Here is a 23,036-nt window from a genome sequence, read left to right as displayed (position 1 = left end):
TGGTTTCCCCTCAAGCCCGGTGGCCCTCCGAGGGAGAGGGGTCATTGAGGGGGGGGGGGGGTACTGCTTAGCCCTTCCTCCTCTGGGCTGGCCCCTCAGCTGTCGGCTAATTGCCAGCTCTCTTCTCTTTCCACAGTTACCAGCTGTTCCCTATGATGCTCGTCTGACCTGCCTATTTAAAGCCTTCCTGCTCACTTTTTCCTTTGCCTTCGCGTTGGTCACATCACAAGGAACCATCTCCTGCTGTTTGTTTCAAGACTAGCTTGCTGACATTCCTCCTGGCTTCTTATCCTGCTTGCAGTTTCTCTCCTTGGATCCCTGACTTCTGGCCTGCCTGATTACCCGATCTTGTTAATGAACTTTGGACTGGCAGACTACCCGATCTGGCTACTGGTCTCTGGCTATGCTTGACTACGCTTTTTTCTATTTACAGTACCTTTTTATTTTTATTAATAAACAAATGGGATTTTATTGTACTTCTGTCTCAGTCTGTTTCATGGTTTCTGACAGTATCCTTATCTAACCTTCTTCAAGCAATAGAGATATATGTCTCAGTATCATACTTTAAGATCAACTTATCAAAATCGGAAGCAATGGGAGTTGGGATATCTAACGACATATTAGGAACCCTGAAGGCAAGTTATACATTTAAATGGTCAGATCAAGCTTTGAAATACCTGGGAACTTTTATCCCAGCAAACCTTTCCCATACATATAATCTAAATTTTCCACCAATATTACATAAAGTGTGAGTTCTTTTGGAGAGATGGCAGAGAGGGTTCCACTCCTGGTTTGGGAGGTGTAATATTATTAAAATGAATATTCTGACGAAATTTCTGTATTTATTTCAAGCACTACCCATTGCTATACCTAAATATTATTTCAAACAGATACACTCCCTTCTTGCTAGATTTATTTGGGCAAATAAACACCCATGGATTAGCAGAACCCTGTTGACTATACCCAAACAAAAGGGTGGACTAGCTGTACCAGACTTGTACAAATATTACCAAGCGGCTTTATTAAGCCACCTGCTTGATTGGAGTAGACATGGGGATGGGAAGATATGGCCTGGAGCAGGCTCAGAACAGTGCTTTACTACAACGAGCCACTTGTTGTTATAAAGACCTTTTGACTACTACGAAGGCACATTCCTTGATAGGGCCCACCCTAAAGATGGGCTTTAAGCTCTTCTCTAAGGGTAAACTTTCGGCAATAATCTCACCATTGTTTCCAATACTGAGGAATCCCCAGTTTGAACCGAGTCTGAGGAAGGGAAAATTCATGGCACTGATAGACCAAGGGATCTTCCAGGCCTCTCAATTTTTAACAGGGGGAACATATGCCCACGATATTTTCATTGACAAAAGGATCTTTGCCATATCATTTGGATTTTTGGCTGGCGGTACAGCTGAGACACTTCTTAAATACTTTAATCCCACCAAGTAGGTATGAGTACACTTTAACAATCTTTGAGGGATATTGTAATGGAAGCGGTGTACTTTATCAAAATCTCTCTAAAACGTACCCGTTGCTGGTTGCACCCTTAGAGGACTTTAGGTTGCCCTTTTTTAGGGGGTGGGAGAGAGATTTGGATTGAACCTTTACGGAAGAGCAGTGTACTAATATAATACAATACATTTGAGTCGTCAATCTGCATAAGAATGCAGGAGACAAATTTTAAGATTCTGTCTCGGTGGTATCGCACCCCAGCATTTCTAAATAAATGCTACCCGGAGGTATCAGACAATTGATGTCGCTGCGGGGGAAGGAGGGGATGTTAATGCATATTTTCTGGTCCTGCCCTAAAATAGAGAACTTTTGGAAGGAAGTTCAGAGAATTGCTCAAAAATTTAGTGATCAGGAGATTCCGGAGGATCCATCTTTCTTCCTATTACAAGATACTAAAATCCCAGTTAAATCATTAAATCAATCTATTCTATGCCACCTGCTGAATGCAGCCAAAGCATGTATTCCACATACCTGGAAGCAGACACAACCACCAACAGTAGGATTGTGGCTTAAAAGAGTAGAACAATTAAGCCTTATGGAGGATTTGGTCTGGACATCCAAAAACGAGGGACATATCTGAAAACATGGTCTCCATGGAATCTTTTCATTAATACAGAAGAGGGAAAAGCCCTTATAAATGTGAATCCCAATGACTGAAAATAAAAGATGTGGCTAGCAGATGCTTGGTAAGGGAGGGGGCTGGATGGGGGGGGGGGGGGGGGTAGGAGGAGGAGGACGAGAGGAGAGGTTTTTTTTGTTTTTTGTTTTTGTTTGTAAATATAGAGGTAAGAGAGTGCTATACACTTCAGGAATATATAGATAGAATCCCCCAAGATGGAGTCTGAGATATACTTTGATTAAGGGTGGGAGATGACTTGATGTAATGGGGGGATTATAATTATAATAAGATAGTTGATTTTGTTGTATTTCGAGTACATGATCGTGGTCTTGGAAGAAAATAAATGTATATGTATATTAGATTAGCATATAGGCATGCATAATATGTTATATTTGATGTTGATAAAGTGTTCGCCTTTCTTCCTCTTAAAACCAATAAAATATTAAATGGATTTTTTTTTTACACTTTTCTTTGTAACTGAAATGGTAGTAACTGTAACGGTTCCAGGTTTGGGTCTCTCAAAAATGCGATGGCATCTTGGGAGACCCTGTGAATGTGTGTCCTAGTCTGTGCAGTGCTGCACATTACGCTAATACTCAAATAGTGTATGGCAGCGTTCAAAATATTCACCAATGCAAAGACCAGCATTGTCAGGACAGGAGGGACAATAATAGCAGGTGTCACGCCTATATCTGCACTTGCTGCAGATACGTCATCTTTTTTTGGGGGGGGCTCGTTGGGTAGGGGTACTCGGGAGAACATACGGAAAATGCCTCTCATGCAGCCGGCTTACTGCATTTGGATTGGGAAGGTGAGGTGGAGCACCATCTGGAAACAGAGGGGCTCTGACGATCTCTTCCTGGAATTTAAGGAAGGATCCAGCCCATCCTGAAGCTCTGTATAGCACGAGCGTTCAGCAAAGCCAATTGAAATGAATAAACAGACACTTTTTTGTACCAGCGTCTGGCCATACGGGCAACTATGTACACTGCCAACAACTGGTCGTTGAGCTCCACAACACCAGGCACCGTAGGAATTTGGACCATCATGTCTGCATGAAGGGAGGAAAGAACGAAAATATTCTTATACCTGCACTTCACAGCGAGCAAGTTATTACACTTCAAGCAGGCTCTCTCCCCCAGCCTAAGATGGGAATCTATAAGCCGCTGGGGAAAGCCCCAATTAGATCGCACGGTGCCACATGCGCCAATCTGATGATAAAACAAGTGACTAAAAATTGGCACGCTTGTGTAATAATTGTCCACATACAAATGGTACCCCTTTCCGAACAAGAGTGACACCAAGTCCCACACAATCTTGCCAGCACTCCTTATGTAATCTGGGCAGTTCGGCGGCTCTACATGACTATCTTTTCCCTCGTAAACCATAAAACTACATGTATAGCCTGTGGCCCTATCACAGAGGTTATACATCTTGACCCCGTATATGGTACACTTGCTGGGAAAATACTGTTTGAAAGACAAGCGGCCAGAAAACTTAATCAGGGACTCATCAATGCCGACAACTTGATGAAGAGTAAACAAGTCTGCAAAATGTTGGCTGAAAGTGTTTACGAGAGGCCGAATTTTGTAGAGCCGATCATATCCAGGGTCTTCACGAGGACGACAGAATTCATTGTCGTTGAAATGCATGAACCGCAAGATCTGCTCGTATCGTGCCCTGGTCATGGAGGCAGAGAACAGGGGCATATGGTAAATAGGGTCAGTGGACCAATATGACCGCAACATACTCATTTTAACTATGCCCATGTCGAGGGATAGGCCCAGAAAGGTCTTAAATGGGGGAACCGTAATTGGTTTCCAATCTCTGGCAAAGGAGGACTGGGGATTAGCGGCGATGAATTGACTCGCATACAAATTACTTTGGTCCACAATAGATCTATAGAGATCTTCGGTGAAAAACAAAAAAATAAAAATCAAGTGACGTAAAATCAACTGTTTGCACCTGAATACCGGCTTGGCCAGTAAATAGGAGAAGTACGGGTGTTGCAGAAGTGGTGGGCTCCTAATTAGGATTGGCAAATGCAGCAGGAAGGGCACTATGGGCTTGATGGGCCTGTCTTTGTCTTCTTGGTGGCAGCGGGACACTACTTGTGCTTACCACCTCGCCAGCTTGAACTGCACTTATGGGACTCGCCACATCACTACGTGTTACTGCAGTGCTGGTTTGACTACAATCAGGGTGTACTAGGCCACTGGTGCTTGCCAGTTCACCAGAAATATGAACGGCAATAGTACTTCTCTGCTCCATACGAGAGCCCTGTGGTTCTTGCACCTCAACAGCTGAAGAAGAAGATCGAGGTCTGGTACGCCTGACCTTGGCAGGGACCACAACTCCGTCATCAGAGCTATCTGTCATGGAGCCGCTGTCGTCTACAGGATCGTATTCTGAGACTGAATCTGACAGATGAGTGATGAAAAAGGGTTGTACAAAACACAGAATCCCTCAACATTTTCACCAAGTACATAATAAGCATCTCAGACAGGTTTTTGCAATTGAGGCCATCCCAAAGGGCACCTTAACTGACAATTAAAGATTCTCCCTTCTTTGTCGAAGGGAGACTTTTTTGGATATATTCGTTTGGTTCCCTTTCGCCTGATGGCCTCAACGAAGAGATTGATGTTCTCAGTATCACTAAATAAAAACTAAAAAAAATTCTCTATGGGTCAAAATTGCCAAAAAAGGTTCCTGGAATATTTTATGATTGATATTGCAGCTTGTAACACACAATATTAATGGTAAGATTATCACACAACATTTACCACCATCTAAATTTTTCATTACCCCTATTTTCTATCACGATTCTTTTTTCTTTGTATATATCATATATATTTTTCATTATATTATTTATTATTTACATGTGATATATTTTTATATATTTTTTCTTTTTTTTTTCCATATTTTTGACTTTCTCACTGAATACGTTTTTTTTATAATAATTTTTGACGATTAGTCAATATTTTTTTTTATTTTTTTTTTTTTTTTTCATCATTATTATTTAGATACTATATACACTTCCAGATAAGCATTACAATCTGTTTTAAATAATTTTGTAATTTGCATTTTCTCTTATCTGTAGTTTGTTTGTTATGGATGTACAACTCTCATTTTTCTTAAGCTCATATTTATCACAAGGGGTTAACATTATTTTGGTATTGTTCCCTGCCCCCTGACATTGAGGTGCCTTTAAAACTGGGTTGCCACAAGCGTCCTTGACTTTGAGAAGGCTCATGCGTGCGAAACATGTTAGTTGATGTTGTTATGACAACCCTAAGAATTACGATCTAGCCCGCTATGTTCCAGCCTTTCGGAGATTGCTTCCGCCTTTCGAGGTATCCTGGCTCCGTGTGATTGAAACTTCCGATCTCCGGCATGAGCTCCCTGCATGTCTGGCGGCGGTGTTCAGACACGCTGAACGTCTCGTGTGATGCCGTCATAACTCTACACCCGTCAAAACCGGTACAGTGCATATCCAAAGCTTGCCCTGCACAGCAGGATATAGGAGTTCACACCGAAAGCCATCATCCGGTGCATAATCCGTGGTGAGCACCATACCCTGCTCTACACCCTGGGACATCGGCTCACCCATAGAGATTGGAGACAGTGAGTGATGTTAACCCAGTGTGACCTGGCGAACTGGCGGTATCGTATATAACTTATGTTGAAGTGCCTCAGTTTATATAATGACTGATACACCATGTTATCAATATCTTGTCATATTAACAATTGTGCACAAGTTCCTTGGATGAACATTGTTTTTAGAGCATTCAAAAAATTACTATTCTTTTGAACTATGTCTTATGTATAGGTTTCTCTAGAGCACTGCTTTTTTTCTTTTTAGAGTGACTTCCTCTTCACTATCTGTCATGCTCAGAAATGTGTAGGCTTCTTCACTAGTGTACCTTCGATTTGGCATTTTGGGCTCTAAATTTACTGGTACACTAGTAAGAGTCACTGGTAAAAAAGCTCCTAGGCTGTCAGCAACTGTATCAAACGCTACCAAAAAAACTGCTAGCGATCACAGGGATCAGGCCTGACTCTGTGAATGCTGCAGTTATGTGTGTTGTGTTTTGTAAGTGACAGTCGATCAATAATGCACTTGGATGGGCTGGGCTGGGCTGGGCGCAGGGGCAAAACGCAGGTGCTAGCAGGTATCTGGGCTGGTCACGCTAACACTGCATTTTTGAGAACCCTAAACTGCTGGGGACACTAGTATAGATATGATCACATCAGACATTGATCCGTTCAGACACTATACAACTAAGGGAGGTGTATGCTGCGTGCGTACTGGCACTAACCTGATGCTGCCTGGGGGGACGCTGACCCTAACTGACCCTAAAACCTGACTGATATCACCTGCCGGGCGATCAGGGGGTTAAACCTCTATTAGGTAATAAACGGCGGATATAAAAAACAAACTAACCAGCGTCACCCGTAACAGTTATACGGTTAGCAATTGAAACAGCATCATGCTGTATGGAAGATGAACACCGGTATACTGAAAACTTTTATAGCGCTATACCTTTTTTCATCCAAACTCCACTACATGACTGCACTGAGGTGATGAACAAACTGGGAAGCATTCTATGAATGGACATATCAATATAATTATCACCAAGTGACGGCATAGGATGACCAATATACAAATATCGACAATACAGGTCAGCGATTTGATCTGATGTGTATGGACATCTGTTCTGAACCGACATTCAGGCCACTACCCACATGATATGTGGACTTATTTGTAAGCAGAAACAAATATGAATGAGCAAAAAGGAACACAGTATAAGAGGACGTCAAATGGTGAGCTGTATCAAACACTATCTAAATGAAGTGATTGCTCTAATCCTAAGTATCTGTTTATTTCCCTGTTAAATTGCTCTATTTGTTACTTCTGCTGGGTAAAGTGGTGTTAGCTGAAGTACCATTCAGGACCCTACTATGCACATGCCAGAATAGTGATATCTTGCTGTATGGTTATTTGGCATCTGAAATGAAAATCTATGGAATCAATTGATAATGATTTTCCTTTATTGTCTGTCCTAGTGGAGTAAGTCAATACATTGATCTCATCCTGGAGGAAACTATTTACAGTATCAGCCCTTTTTTGATACATACATATATTTTTTCATCAAATCTCACATGGCCATTGTGGGCATTTCTCCATAGAAAACTAAAATATGTGTAGATGGAATGGATGTGGTGCATGCTGATACATAGAGAAGAGACCCCAGTGTCACATTAAGACCTAGTCTTAATTTTAATGGGTTTGAATTTATTGAGGGATGTTTATCAGTCATTTTTGTATATACATGTGTGCAAAAGCTTTAATAAAATCTTGTTATACCTGGTTTGTCCTCTCTGATGAACATCTTTTTGGGATTCTTTCCATAATTTTTTGTTTATAAGGTGATCACTGGTTAAAGGGTTAACTAAGGGGCAATCAGGGGGTTAAAATCTTTATTATGTAGTATATGGGGGTACCTGATGCTATGAAAAGATGACGGTGAACCTAAATACCTACCTGGCTAACTAGCGTCACCTGTGACACTAGTGATACGTACACATGAGCGGATTTTCCGTCGGAAAATTTCTTGCATGGTTTTTCTGATGGAATTCCGCTCAAGCTTGGCTTGCATACACACGGCCACACAAAGGTTTGCTTAACTTTCAACCATCAGGAACGCAGTGACGTACAACACTACTATGAGCTGAGAAAAAGTTCAATGCTTCCGAGCATGCATCAAATTGTTTCCGAGCATGCATAGGATTTTTGCGCGTTGGAATTGCTACAGACGATCGTAATTTCAAATTGAAACTTTTTCCGACCGAAAAAATTGAGAACCTGCTCATACTCTTTTGCCGGCGGGAATTCAGCCAGCAAAAGTATGATGGAGCATACGCATGGTCGCATTTTCCGACCAAAAGCTCTCATCGGTGTTTTGCAGGGCGAAATTTCCGATCGTGTGTACGCGGCATAATACAGTGATCAGAAAAAAGATAACTTAGTGACACTGGCGACAGGTGATGAAAGGGTTAACTGTGGGGTGTTCAAGGGGATAAACCTTTATTGGGGGGAGATAGGGGGGTACCCTAGACCTAAAGGGGCCTACCACTAACTGCCGTAACACTTATAACAGTCACAAATGACACCAGTAATTAGTAAAAATTACATGCAGTAATCAGTGATCAGTAAAAAAAATAAAAACTGGTATTGGTGTCACTGTGGCAGGGGGTGACGGGAGGGTGATCTCGGGGGAGGGGGCGTTATGTGCCTATGTGTGCTAGTGTCAGTGTTGTGTTGATGCAGACTCACTGGGATGTCTTCTCTCCTCGGAACGCCGGAACGAAAAGGCTGCACGAGGAGAGATGAGATCACTTCCTCTGCTTCTGTTTACATTACAGAAGCAGAGGAATCTTCTCATTTGCCAGGAGCGATTGTGAGGGAGAGGCCATGAATCAGTGGCCTCCCCCTGATGACGGATCTCCTGAAAAGATGCCGACCACCTCGGGCACCTTTTCTTCAAGCCAAACCTGAACACTTTAGCAGCCTGGGACACCTTTGGGTGCCCCAAGGACAATAGTACTGTGGTGCGCATAGCATGCTTTAGCAAACAGTGAGTGTGACCAAATTTCTCTCGCTGACATCATTACCCTGCCCCTCCAGTGATGCCAAATCTGCCCCCAGACAGCAGCCCACAGCCGGGCGACAGATTTGTGTGCGACTATCTTGGTTACTTGGGGAGCCACGGCCTAGTCTGAATAATTTCAAGAGGACTGAAACCTGGACACATGATTCAAAACCTGGACTGTCCGGGTGAATCCTAGACAGGTGACAACCCTGTGCCCATACGCTACTCTGCCTGCCCGTGCCATTCTGCAGCAGTATAGCTGCGTGAGGCGGTCGGCAAGTGGTTAAAATATAAAATGTAAAAAAAAAAAAAAAAAAAGTTAATTAAAAAAATATATATATATTTTAAAGCAACAATAAATATATATGTACATTTTTATGGCTTGCTTGTTGGCATTTCGATTCTGGTGTTTCAGAGAATTGTTTGAGCCTCCTACCTGCTGCTTTAGGGTTCATCACAACATTCCTGGTATTGAAGGCCCTAAAATGAAAACAGCCAAGGGTCTAAGGTACACATAATCTGCTGAATATAAGCAGGTCTGAAGCTTGTATAGCCCTCTGAGGAGATTTGGACATACAAAGTCAAAATGATCTCATATAACCACTTAACCACTTGCTGACCAGCCGCCGTCATTATACTGCAGCAGGTTGGCATGATCCCACGAACTGTCGTAGCTGTACATTGGCTCCTTTAAGTGGGACAGCAGGAACATGTCCGCTGCATTGCGGGGGTACCGATGCTTGTGAAAAATCAGTACTCACTCTCTCCCCTTCCAACACAAGCATAGGGGAGGGCGCAAACCAGCAGTACTTCTCTTTCTGAGTGAAGCTCCATTTTAAATTCTATGGAATTTCGTAGTTCTATGGGATTGCATTGCATAATTACAGTGGGGGGAAAAAGTATTTGATACACTACCGATTTTGCAGGTTTTCCTACTTACAAAGCATATAGAGGTCTGTATTTTTTATCATAGGAACTCTTCAACTGTGAGAGACGAAATCTAAAACAAAAATCCAGAAAATCACATTGTATGATTTTTAAGTAATTAATTTGCATTTTATTACATGACATAAGTATTTGATACATCAGAAAAGCAGAACTTAATATTTGGTACAGAAACCTTTGTTTTCATTTACAGAGATCATACATTTCCTGTAGTTCTTGACCAGGTTTGCACACACTGCAGCAGGGTTTTTGGCTGACTCCTCCATACAGACCTTCTCCAGATGCTTCAACTTTTGGAGCTGTCGCTGGGCAATACGGACTTTCAGCTCCCTTCAGCTTTTCTATTGGGTTCAGATCTGGAGACTGGTTAGGCCACCCCAGGACCTTGAGATGCTTCTTACGGAGCCACTCCTTAATGGCCTTGATTATGTTTTGGGTCGTTGTCATGCTGGAAGACCCAGCCACGACCCATTTTCAATGCTCTTACAGAAGGAAGGTTGGCCAAGATCTCGTGATACATGGCCCCATCAATCCTCCCCTCAACGTGGTGCAGTCGTCCTGTCCCCTTTGCAAAAAAGCAACCCCAAAGAATGATGTTTCCACCTCCATGCTTCACGGTTGGGATGGTGTTCTTGGGGCTGTACTCATCCTTCTTCTTCCTCCAAACACGGCGAGTGGGGTTTAGACCAAAAAGCTCTATTTTTGTCTCATCAGACCACATGACCTTCTCCCATTCCTTCTCTGGATCATACAGATGGTCATTGGCAAACTGCAGACGGGCCTGGACATGCGCTGGCTTGAGCAGGGGGACCTTGCGTGCACTGCAGGATTTTAATCCATGGCGGCGTAGTGTGTTACTAATGGTTTTCTTTGAGACTGTGGTCCCAGCTCTCTTCAGATCATTGACAAGGTTCTGCCGTGTAGTTCTGGGCTGATCCCTCACCTTCCTCGTAATCATTGAAGCCCCACGAGGTGAGATCTTGCATGGAGACCCAGACAGAGGGAGATTGACCGTCATCTTGAACTTCTTCCAATTTCTAATAATTGCGCCAACCGTTGCCTTTTCACCAAGCTGCTTGCCTATTGTCCTGTAGCCCATCCCAGCCTTGTGCAGATCTACAATGTTATCCCTGATGTCCTTACACAGCTCTCTGGTCTTGGCCATTGTGGAGAGGTTGGAGTCTGTTTGATTGAGTGTGTGGATAGGTTTCTATTATACAGGTAACGAGTTCAAACAGGTGCAGTTAATACAGGTAATGAGTGGAGAAAAGGTCTATGAGAGCCGGATTTCTTACTGGTTGGTAGGTGATCAAATACTTATGTCATGCAATAAAATGCAAATAAAATTTTTTTTAAATCATACAATGTGATTTTCTGGATTTTGGTTTTAGATTTCATCTCTCACAGTTGAAGAGTACCTATGATAAAAATGATAGACCTCTATATGTTTAACCACTTCAATACAGGGCACTTAAACACCTTCCTGCCCAGACCAATTTTGAGCTTTCAGCGCTGTCGCACTTTGAATGACAATTGCGCGGTCATGCTACACTGTACCCAAATGAAATTTTTATCATTTTTTTCCCACAAATAGAGCTTTCTTTTGGTGGTATTTGATCACCTCTACGGTTTTTATTTTTTGCGCTACAAATAAAAAAATACAGAAAATTTTGAAAAAAATAATGTTTTTTTTTGTTTCAGTTTCAAAACTTTGTAAATAAGTACGTTTTCTCCTTCACTGATGGGCACTGATGGTGCTACACTGATGGGCACTGATAAGGCGGCACTGATGGGCACCAATGAAGTGGCACTGATAGGCGGCACTGATGGGCGACACGGATGGGCGACACGGATGGGCGACACGGACGGACACTGATAGGTGTCACAAATTGGCACTGATAGCTGGCACGGATGGGCGGCACGGATGGGCGGCACAGATGGGCGGCACAGATGGGCATGGATAGGTGGCACAGATGGGCATGGATGGGCATGGATAGGCGGCACAGGTGGGCACTGATAGGCGGCACAGGTGGGCACTGATAGGCGGCACAGGTGGGCACTCATAGGCGGCACAGGTGGGCACTCATAGGCGGCATTGGTGTTATACTATAGTAATGGATGCCAATCAGTGCCAAACAATAATGCATGCCAATCAGTGATGCCCATTGTGGGCACTGATTGGCATCCATTATGGGCACTGATTGGCACCCATTGTGCTGACTGGCATCCCTGGTGGTCTAGGGAGGATTACCTTTTCCCTGGTGGTCTGGTGGCGTCCCTGGTGGTCCAGTGTGGGCATCCTCGGGGGGGCTGTGCTGATAATCAATCAGCACAGACCCCCCCTGTCAGAGGAGCAGCCGATCGGCTCTCCTCTACTCGCGTCTGACAGACGCGAGTGAGGGAAAGTCGATCACCGGCTCTTCCCATTTACACTGTGATCAGCCGTGATTGGACACGGCTGATCACGTGGTAAAGAGTCTCCGTCGGAGACTCTTTACCGAGATCGTAGTTGCCGGGTGTCAGACTGACACCCCGCAACAACGATCGCCGCGATGTGCGCCCCCGGGGGCGCGCAGCGGCTCATAATCCTGATCACGTCATATGACGTCCGGTCAGGATTATGAAACCACTTTGCCGCCGTCAATTGCCTATAGGGCGGGCGGCAAGTGGTTAAGTAGGAAAACCTGCAAAATCGGCAGTGTATCAAATACTTGTTCTTCCCACTGTATGTCAAAACAAAATTTCATATTTTTTGTTTAAAGAAAGTGTAGCTTTGTTTAACCCCTGTCATCACTCTGGTTTATCCTTATATACAGTATGCATAATTTCAAACCTCTAATAATTACATAAAGCATTTATCTTGAATTCCCTTTAACCACTTGAAGTCCAGGCCTTTTCTGTAACTTTTTGTTTGCGTTATGTTACATAAGTTTAAATTAGTATTTCTTGCTGAAAAATTACTTAGAACCCCCAAACATTATAGAATTTTTTAAGTAGAGACCCTAGAGAATAAAATGAGGATCGTTGCAATATTTTTTGTCACACAGTATTAGCGCAGCGGTATTTTAAATGCAATTTTTTTTTTTTAACTGTGGCAGATTGGCTTCGCTGCGCGAAATCATGTTATACCACAATTCCACGGGGATACCTGCGATCGTCTCACGGAGAGGAAGAACAGGGAGATGCTAATGTAAACAAGCATCTCCCCGTTCTGCCTAGTGAGAGTTTCACTGATCATAGCTCCCTGTGATCGGGAGCTATGATCAGTGATGTGTCACAGCTAGCCCACCCCCCACAGTTAGAATCACTCACCAGGACACATTTAACCCCTACAGCGCCACCTAGTGTTAACCTCTGCCAGTCACATTTACACAGTAATCAATGCAATTTTAATCACACTGATCGCTGTATAAATGTGAATGGTCCCAAAAATGTGTCAAAATTGTCCGATCTGTCCACCATAATGTTGCAGTCATGATTAAAAAAAAAAAAATCACTGATCGCCGCCATTACTAGTAATAAAAAATTATTAATAAAAATGCCATAAAATATGATGCGATAACTTTTACGAAAACCAATCAATAAACGCTTATTGCAATTTTTTTTTTAACAAAAATATGTAGAAGAATACGTCTCGGCCTACACTGAGGAGAAAAATGTTTTTTTATAGATTTTTTGAGGATATTTATTCTAGCAAAAAGTAAACAATAATGCATTTTTTTTTAAATTGTCGCTCTTTTTTTGTTTATAGAGCATAAAAATAAAAACCGCAGAGGCAATCAAATACCACATACCACCAAAAGAAAGCTCTATTTGTGGGAAAAAAGGATGTAAATTTTGTTTGGGAGTCATGACGCATGACCATGCAAGTGTTAGTTAAAAATGACACAGTGTCAAATTGCAACATGTGCTCTGGTCTTTGGCCAGCCAAATCCTCCGGGGCTGAAGTGGTTAAAAAATACACTTGAATGAATAAAAAAAAAAAAAACACACAATAGTTATCCCAATTTTTTTATATAGTGAAAGATGATGTTATGCTGAGTAAATAGATACCCAACGTCATGCTTTAAAATTGCGCACGTTCGTGGAATGGCGACAAACTACAGTACTTACATTTTTTTATAGGTTACCTGTTTAGAATTACAGAGGAGGTCTTGCACTAGAATTATTACTGACACTCTAATGATCATGGTGATACCTCAAATGTTGGGTTTGAACACCATTTACATATGTGGGCATGACTTACATATGTGTTTGCTTTTGCATGCGAACACGGTCCCTTTTTTTTTTTTTTAATCACTTTTATTCCTATTACAATTAATGTAAACATCCCTTGTAATAGAAAAAAAGGATGATAGGTCTCTCTTTACTGAGAGATCTGGGGTCAAAAAGAGCCCAGCAGCTCCAGCCGCTGTCTCAGGTCCTCCTGTCAATCAAATCTAGTGACACGTGAGCCGGGGGTGGGGCCGAGTACTGCTGTCTGTGTCAATGGACACAGCAGCAGGACACAAGGACTCAGGAGCAAGCCCGAATGAGTGCCTCCATGGAATGCAGCACTCCATGGGGGCACTCGATGCAGAGGATGAGCCAGGAGCGCCACCAGGGGACCCCAGAAGAGGAGGATCGGGGCAGTTTTGTGCAAAACCCTTGCACAGAGGAGGTAAGTATAATATGTTTGTTTTTTTGTTTTGTTTTTTTAAAGAAACCTTTAAAATCACTTTAAATTCACTGTGTGTTGTGTGTGCAAGCATATTATGTATCTATCCAATATGAAGTGTAAGGTGATCTTTATATAAAATAACTGTCATAAGTCATCTTTTTCTATAGTAGGATGTGCTTGCGGAAACCACGTTGACAACTCATGACCCAATTTATAGTGCTAGAAAAATAGACACTGCAGGAAAAAAATGTTTGTATTATACAGCGTTATACTGTATAGCTGTAAAAAGAAAATGTAATCTTGGCCCAATTCCCTATCCAAATGGTTTGTTAAAAAAGGGAGTTGCTAACATTTGCTTAAAGGAATTGCCATTTGTGTAAATGTTTGGTTCAGTTGAAAGGTCAATTGCAAATATAAATGTTTTGTAAATGGAAAATTTCAGTAGGGTGGAGGCTTCTGGTTTATATGATCCTGTTGTGTGATATTTGTATAGTTAACATTTAGCAGGTAACTTATGCAAACAAAATATTGGAGACAAAGGAGTATTTGGCAGTATTTGGCAAGCATTGTAGGGGAAGACACGCTGAGCAATTTCATTGCAGCAGGAACAAGCGTAAAATACAGTAAGCTGCCTGGAAGTGGTAGTTATGCTGGAAACATGACCCATACTTTGAAGGACGATGAAAAGAGCAAAAACAGATGCAGTTTGCTGTCTTTGTGATTCTATCCATATCCACTATGAAAAAATACTATAAACCGACAACTACAAGATCAGACCCTAAACTACCTCCAGAAAATCCAGAATAATGTCAAGTTAAAATACCAAAACAGAATTATTTCTTGATAATACTAATTAGTCTCCGCTACTTAATAGGATGTAACTGCTAACTCAATAAGTTTTGTGGGGTGAAGGGAGGTAATTTTTTTCTACAAAATGTAATCCATATCTGTTAGAGATTGGGAAAAGCGAGTGGTTGGGTGTGTGCCCTTAATGGTGAAGTAGAAGGAAATTACATGTTATTCCTGATCCTTTAAAGTGGATGTAAACCCACTCTCATCCTTTCTAAACGACTGCAATATTGGTCATCTAGAAGGATATACATGCCTCCTGCATGTATACTTATCTGTCAAATGTCTCCTCTCTGTCTGTTATGAGACCTGAAAAACTGCAGATTTTGTGGGTGGAGTCGTGATGTCAGTAGACTCCCAGCGCACTTCTACACTCCCCTTATCATTTGCATTTGCATTTTCTCCTGTGTATTTCTTACACTGAACTTCTGCTATGATTACTAACATCCAGTCAAAACCCAGAAAAGTCCCTACATGACTTCAGTATACCAAATCATGCTGAGGTGTGGAACAGCCAATCCTTGCAGTGTGGCAGAAGAAAGGAGTGGGAGGGAATTAAAAAATAACGCATGTCTCTCAGGTTAGTGCATGAGATATGTAAATCACCTGTCACTCACAGCAAGGGGGAGGATTTGACAAAGTTTTCCTCTGTCAAGATTTATCTCACTGAACAATAAAAGATGATTGCTCAGAGCTGGATTAACTCTTTGTGGCAAGAGGGCTCTACATTATGACATCAACAAAAAAAATTATAATAATAATTAATAATGGGCCTTCCTACATTTATATTTAATTCCCCCAAAGATTGCAAAAATATTTTATAATATATTTTTTAAATATAAAATAATATCTTTTTCTTATAATAATTTTGTCTTATAATTTTATAATTTAATTGTATGTTCCTATCTTTTGCACATGACAGACATCTTCTAGTCGTTACTCTACTGTATATGACCTCATATATAATAAATGGATATAAATTAATTAGGGAACAACCATACATGATGAGATGGTCGGCCGATCAAGTATCGAATGATTTATGCCCATAGTTTTGGGAGCCCGGGATGGTGGATTTTGAGTGGTTTGATGAGTGACGGCAGTGTATAGATCACTTTTCAGGAGATGTTACCCAGTACTCACGTATGCAGGACTTCCATTATCTGCTTATGCCCCCACCCAGGCATATTGAGCCATTCTGTGTCAAGTTTATAATATGTGGACCATCAGTGTGGAACTTTTTGAGCATTAACATAGAGGTTGCACTGATGTCTATGGTCCGTAATGGATCAGCTATAGATAGTGGGTTGTAACCAAGATCAGGATAGTTCTATATATATTTAATCATGTATCCACTGATTTTAGTTTATTTTTTAAAGATGAATTTGCAAGGAATGATTAATAAATTTTAATCGTAACCTTTTAATCATGTTTCTTTTTATATATATATATATATATATATATTTCTTTAGATTTGTTTACGCTATATATAAACCGGTTTTTAATATATTGGTAGTTGTACCAGATATTGAATTAATGCAGCCCTTTTAATTTTTACTCATATGGAATATCATGTATCTAGTGCTACTAATGATTCATAGTAGTTTTTTACCATTTAAAAGTTCTTGTTGTTATGTACCAGCAAATGTATTCTTGATATAGGTATGGGTATATGGTATAGGTATATGTATGCCATGGGACATACATAAAAGCTGGTTTCCGGTAGCTAGGTCACGCCCTCAGACGAAGTCAGGATATGATGAAACGCGTCAGTTTTGTGACTTACTGGAAGTGATGTCTGCTCCTCAGCGAGTGCGTTCCAACCAGCCGAACATCCGGGAAGCCATCCGCCGGTGTACACAGCAGATGCCTTGGAGCCCTTCTGGTGGCCGGAACCATTAAGGCACAGTGCACTTTATTTAGATGCTTCTGTTTTATGTTATTGTGGTATGCAGAACTTGTTTTTTGGGGGGTTTCTGGAATCAATAAATAAGTGAAACGGGATCACACTATGTGGACATTCCCTTTCCTTTTACATGTTTCTGTAATCCTCGTTGTGCAATACTGACATCTGGTGGATGTAATCAGAGGAGCAGGGGAAGAGTGGAAAAGATTGTCTATACTGAAAGGCTGTATAATTGCTGGTTTCTGGTGAGTGCAGTCCCATAGTGGAGTGTCATTACCGCACGTGGTGAAATATTGGTGGAAGCTTCATACGGAGTACAGAAAAGACTTTCTTACTGTGCCACTTCTCCTGTCTTTTGAGATTTTATAAGACTGTGTGATCTTTTACAGAGCTGAGTGAATTATATGTGGGCATAAAAAATGCTCTGCTACAATATTTTGAAGGAACATTCATTTGTGAACTTTTTTATATTGTCTTTTACATATAAAATAATATGCAAAGTGGTTGGAGAGAAGCTTCAGAATGGCAAAGATATTTTTATTACAAATTATGTGAGCAGATTGCAGTTCCTCTTTAAGCTACATAGCATACCTCCCAACATTTTAAGATGGGAATGAGGGACACCTACTAGCAAATGTATGTAGGCATAGGACTGATCTGTAGAACTACAAGAGCCAGCATGCCTTGTTTGCTACATAATGGCATTGCATCATCCAGCATGGTCTGGGGTCCCTGATGCTTGTAACACCAGGAGACGCGTTGTCTGTAGAACTACAAGAGCCAGCATTCACTGGGGTACTTGGTAAACATTGCCACATTTACAGATCTAGTCTATAGAACTACAAGAACCAGCATGATCTAGGGTTCTTGGTATAAGAGGCAGCATCCAAAGAAAACTAGTCTATAGAACTACAAGAGCCATAATGCATTAGGGTACTTGGTATAATGAGAGCATTTACAGATAACTAGGATGAAGAACTACAAGAGACAGCATGCCTTGTATGCTATATAATGACATTGCATCACTCAGCATTGTCTGATACTAGTGACACCAGGAGATAAGTGGTCTGTAGAACTACAAGATCCATCATGCACTGGAGTACTTGGTACAAACTAGGGTGAAGAACTGCAGGAGCCAGCATGCCTTGTTTGCTATATAATGACATTGCATTACTCAGCATGGTCTATGGTCCTTGGTACAGGTGACAGCAGGAGATAAATGGGATAAAGAACTGCAAGAGCCAGCATGCACTGGGGTACCTGGGAGAAGCGGTGCTATGTGATAAACAATCAACAGAATAAGAAGAACCAAAAATCAGTGTTACTAGTATTAGGGCCCTCTAATCGTGCTGGATGATGCAATGTCATTATGCAGCAAACAAGGCATGCTGGCTCTTGTGGTTCTTCAGCCTAGTTATCTGTAAATGCTGTAATCATGCCAAGTACCCTAGTGCATGCTGGCTCTTGTAGTTCTAGAGACCAGACCATGCTGGGTGATGCAATGTCATTATATAGCAAACAACTCAGGCTGGTTCTTGTGGTTCTACAAATCACTTACTGTATCTAAAGGTGTCTATGCTGGATGGGATTCCATTTTAGTACAAGCCAGGCATGCTGGCTCTTGTAGTTCTTCAGTAAATTGGTATTTACACCCAAGGCAGGCACAAATAATAAAGTCATGGACATAAATATAACAATCCCAGGCAAACATCTCAGAGTAACCCCTTAATAAATCACTTTGGAATTCATTAACTTCTACATTGACTTTAACAATAACAGAACAAGTATCTAGGCAGGTTAATAAGCGTGACATGTTTTCCTCACTCTGTGCCACGTTGCTTTGCTTTCTCCCATATTGGCGGGGGGGATCTGAGCCATCATTAATCTGAAGGGGAGCGGTTGCATGTTGCTCCACGGGAGTGAGGGTTGGCAGCGGCTGATCTCTTCCTGTTGTGTTCAGTGGAGAGGATAGGGGGTCTTCAATCCCTGCAGCCACTGAAGAGAGAAGCTGATTGGCTGCCCTCTCCTCTCCACTGAACACAAGGGAGAACAATGCTCGTGGCAACGGCAGTAGCCATCTTTGTGTAGCCCGCTGCCGTTTTTAACCCAAAACATTCCCGATTTTCCCGGGACAAAACCAAAATCCCAGGAAAATAATCGAGACAAGCTTAAATCGGGACAAAGGTCCAAAAATCGGGATTGTCCCAGGAAAATGTTAATGACTGTTAGCAAGTATGTTTATTAGGCTTCTGTAGCGCCCACCACTTTAGGTGGGTGCTATTAGTTTAGAAGTTAGGTTAAATTGCCAGTGCCTTACTGTATTTTGTACAGGCCTGGAGGTTTGTTTGGGTTAGGGTAGAGTTATAGGTTAGAGGGGGGGTGTGACCACCTGTTCATCACCCTGGGAAAACACTCCCTTTCTTCTCCAGAGAAGTATCTGTAAAATGCCAGGTCAGGCCCTGAAAGACAGTATGTATGGGCCCTTGTCCAATCGTTATTTTGCTTGGTCAGGGGCAGGGTCCATATATATAGACTGGGGTCACATGTTCCATGGGGAGTTGGAGATGGGAAGAGTACTAATCTACAAAGGCAGAAAAATGTGACGTTAAGGCCCAGGGCTGGAAGGCCTGGAAGCACAGAGATTCCAGAGCTGGAAAGCCTCGGATCTTCGCCGGAAGGTGATGGAGGATCAGGGACTCCAGAGCTGGAAGGTTTTCACCAAGCAAGAAGTAGCTGAAAACAGACCGGAGTAAACCAGGGTTGGCCTGGACCTTTCTTGAGCTGGCCTGGGAAGAAAAGGGCAGGAGGAGAAGGCAGGTGAGGCTTGGGACTGCTAGCGTTTCAAAGTACCATATGTCTTTCAGAGGGGCATGCGAGTCAGCTCATTAAAGGAGAGGGACTATCACTCACTGCCAAAAATTTGGAATAAAGTTAAAGTTTTGAACTGTTCTAAATCGTTTTTACTACACCAGGGGTGGAAGAAGTGGGGGTTAAACTAGCCATACTGTATGAACTATTTGCAGCTCCCAAGGGAGTAGTGCGCTTCACTTCAAAATACTGTATGTGGGCTGGTGGGGCAGAGTGTTGCGCTATGAGCCCATCCCGGTGTTACAACAGCGAATGAATATTCGCTGTTGTAACACCAATGCTCAATCCAGCCAATCAGAAGAAGGTCTGAGAACTGTTTTCTGATCCAAAAAGAGAAAACTCGAGATTGGCCGCAAAGAAGTAGAAAAACGGAAGCCAGAGCCATCGCTTGTGGAGATTGGAGAACAGAGTAAGGAAGAGCCACGCTGCTGCGAGCTCGGGATGTTGAGGGCATGTGGCCTGGTACAGTTCAGAAGGGGTGGGTGCCTGCTTGTCCCCCCCCCCCCCGATCCTGACCTCCAGGCTGCATGCTCAGATAATGGTCTGGTATAGATTTTGGGGGCCCACGTAAATTTTCTTTTAGATTTTGGTGTGGGGTTCTCAAAGTCCATACCATACCCGAAGAGCCTGGTATGGACTGGGGGAGACCCTACAACATTTTTGTCCTTGATTTTTGAAATTCCATACCATAATATTATTGAATAAGTACATACCAATGCATGCATTTGAAGAGTTAAAATATGACATTAGGATGTTGGGGAATTGAACCAGCAACCCCAGTGCTGCTAAACAGAATTGCTACCCATTTAGCCAGTGGGCAGCCTCACACTGTACTCTGCATCTCTGTGTTTTGAAGTTTACAGCCATGCTCAGTGTCACAAGCAATATACAATATATTGGCCAAAGTATTGGGACGCCTGCCTTTATATGCACATGAACTGTAATGGCATCCCAGACTTAGTCCGTAGGGTCCAAAATTGATTTGGCCCACCCTTTGCAGCTATAACAGCTTCAACTCTACTGGGAAGGCTGTCCACAAGGTTTAGGAGTGTGCCTATGGGAATGTTTGACCATTCTTCCAGAAGTGCATTTGTGAGGTCAGGCACTGATAAAGAGAAGACCTGGCTTACAGTCTCTGCTCTAATTCATCCCCAAGGTGCTCTGTTGTGCTGAGTTCAGGACAGGCCATTCAAGTTAATCCACACCAAAATGCACTTCTGGAAGAATGGCCAAACATTCCCATAGACACACTCCTAAACCTTGTGGACAGCCTTCCCAGAAGAGTTGAAGCTGTTATAGCTGCAAAGGGTGGGCCAAATCAATTTTGGACCCTACGGACTAAGACTGGAATGCCATTGTCTTTATGGACCTTTCTTTGTGCACTGGTCCAAATCATTTGGTGGAGGGGGGATTATGATGTGTGGTTGTTTTTCATGGGTTGGGCTTGGCCTCTTAGTTCCAGTGAAGGAATCTCTTAAGGCGTCAGCATACCAAGACATTTTGGAAAATTTAATGCTCCCAACTTTATGGGAACAGTTTGGGGATGGCCCCTTCCTGTTCCAACATGACTGCACACCAGTGCACAATGCAAGGTCCATAAAGACATGGATGAAGGAGTTTGGGGTGGAGAAACTTGACTGGCCTGCACAACGTCCTGACCTCAACCAAATAGAACACCTTTGGATGAAATAGAGCAGAGACTGTGAGCCAGGCCTTCTCATCCAACATCAGTGCCTGGCCTCACAAGTTCGCTTCTGGAAAAATGGTCAAACATTCCCAAAGACACACTAAACCTTGTGGACAGCCCTGACAGTTTTCCAATAAGCTGTTATAACTGCAAAGGGTGGGCCAAATCAAATTTTAACCCTGCAAACTAAGCCTGGGCTGCCATTAAAGTTCATGTGTGTGTAAAGGCAGGTGCCCCAATGTTTTGGCTAGATAGTCTATCTGGCAAGATTTACAATATACTACTTTTAGGACCTGGGCAATGAGACATCTTCCCTACATGAAGCAGAATTTTTGGGATTTGAACCCAGACATTCAGAGATGCTAAGCAAAATTCTAACCTCTAAGCCACAGAGCCACGGAGCCACCACGTGTGGAAACCCCCTATACATAAATACCCATATACTGCATTTATTTGGACATATAGGTGGTGGAATTAGATTCCTCAAGAGTTATTCTTCTTGATTTATTCTGTGATATTTGGTGGGTCAGTATAGAATAGTGATGTTACCCTCTAATTTTTTGGGAATTACATTTTGATTTCTGATGTTGCTACACGTATTAAATTTTTTGGGCTCAAATTATGATTATTTGGAAATAATAAAAAGCACACAAAATTGTGACCCATTTTAAATTTGCATCAGCAATGGTATGATTTGTGGTTTGTAAAGACATCTGTGTGAGTTTGGGTAAAGATTTTTGTGAGATGGAGAGTAACAAGTGAAAGTGACAGAGAAAAATATATTTTACCAAAACATTCCACATTCTAGCATTCTTAACCACTAGCCAACCAGCTAGTATAGTATAACTGCAGTAGGTTGGCTCAGCTGGGCTAACCGCCCTAGCTGTACGTCGCTCCTTTAAAACATGACAGCAGGCCGAGCTTGTCCCCAAAACCGATGAGCATGCCTGGTGGGCTTGATGACCGCCGGGCAGCCACGATCGCTCGTGACAGAGCGATCGGTAAACACACAAATTCCGGTTCTCTAAGGTAAGAAGAGACAGATAGTGTGTTCATAATAAGTAAGTTAGAACACACCCAGGGAAAACAGTTAACCCCTTGATTGCCCCTAGCATTAACCTCTTCCCTGCCAATGACATTTATACAGTAATCAATGGCAATTTTTAGCTCTGATCGCTGTATAAATGCCAATGGTCCCAAAATAGTTTCAAAAGTGTCCGATCTGGCCGCCGCAATATCGCAGTCCCGATTAAAACAGAAGAATACATATCGGCCTAAACTGAGGAAAAAAATTCTTTTTTTAATTTGGGATATTTATTATAGCAAAGAGCACTAAATAT

At 42.2% G+C, this 23,036-nt stretch overlaps 1 protein-coding gene across 1 annotated transcript in view; it reads right to left on the bottom strand.

The window, feature by feature from the left end:
• Window positions 1-19,129, bottom strand: part of LOC143929873 (beta-microseminoprotein-like) — an 83,327-nt gene extending 64,198 nt beyond the window's left edge. Inside the window, exon 1 of the mRNA XM_077453833.1 lies at window positions 18,966-19,129. Coding sequence (XP_077309959.1) covers window positions 18,966-19,046 — 81 coding nt within the window. The 5' untranslated portion in view covers window positions 19,047-19,129. The remainder of the gene's footprint in view (window positions 1-18,965) is intronic.
• Window positions 19,130-23,036: the final 3,907 nt, after the last annotated feature.

The sequence above is a fragment of the Lithobates pipiens genome, unplaced genomic scaffold, assembly GCF_037356315.1.
Source record: "Lithobates pipiens isolate NorthernLeopardFrog02 unplaced genomic scaffold, aLitPip1_a1.2 Scaffold_25, whole genome shotgun sequence".
Lineage (NCBI taxonomy): Eukaryota > Metazoa > Chordata > Amphibia > Anura > Ranidae > Lithobates > Lithobates pipiens.
This window is presented reverse-complemented; position numbering and strand designations above follow the sequence as displayed.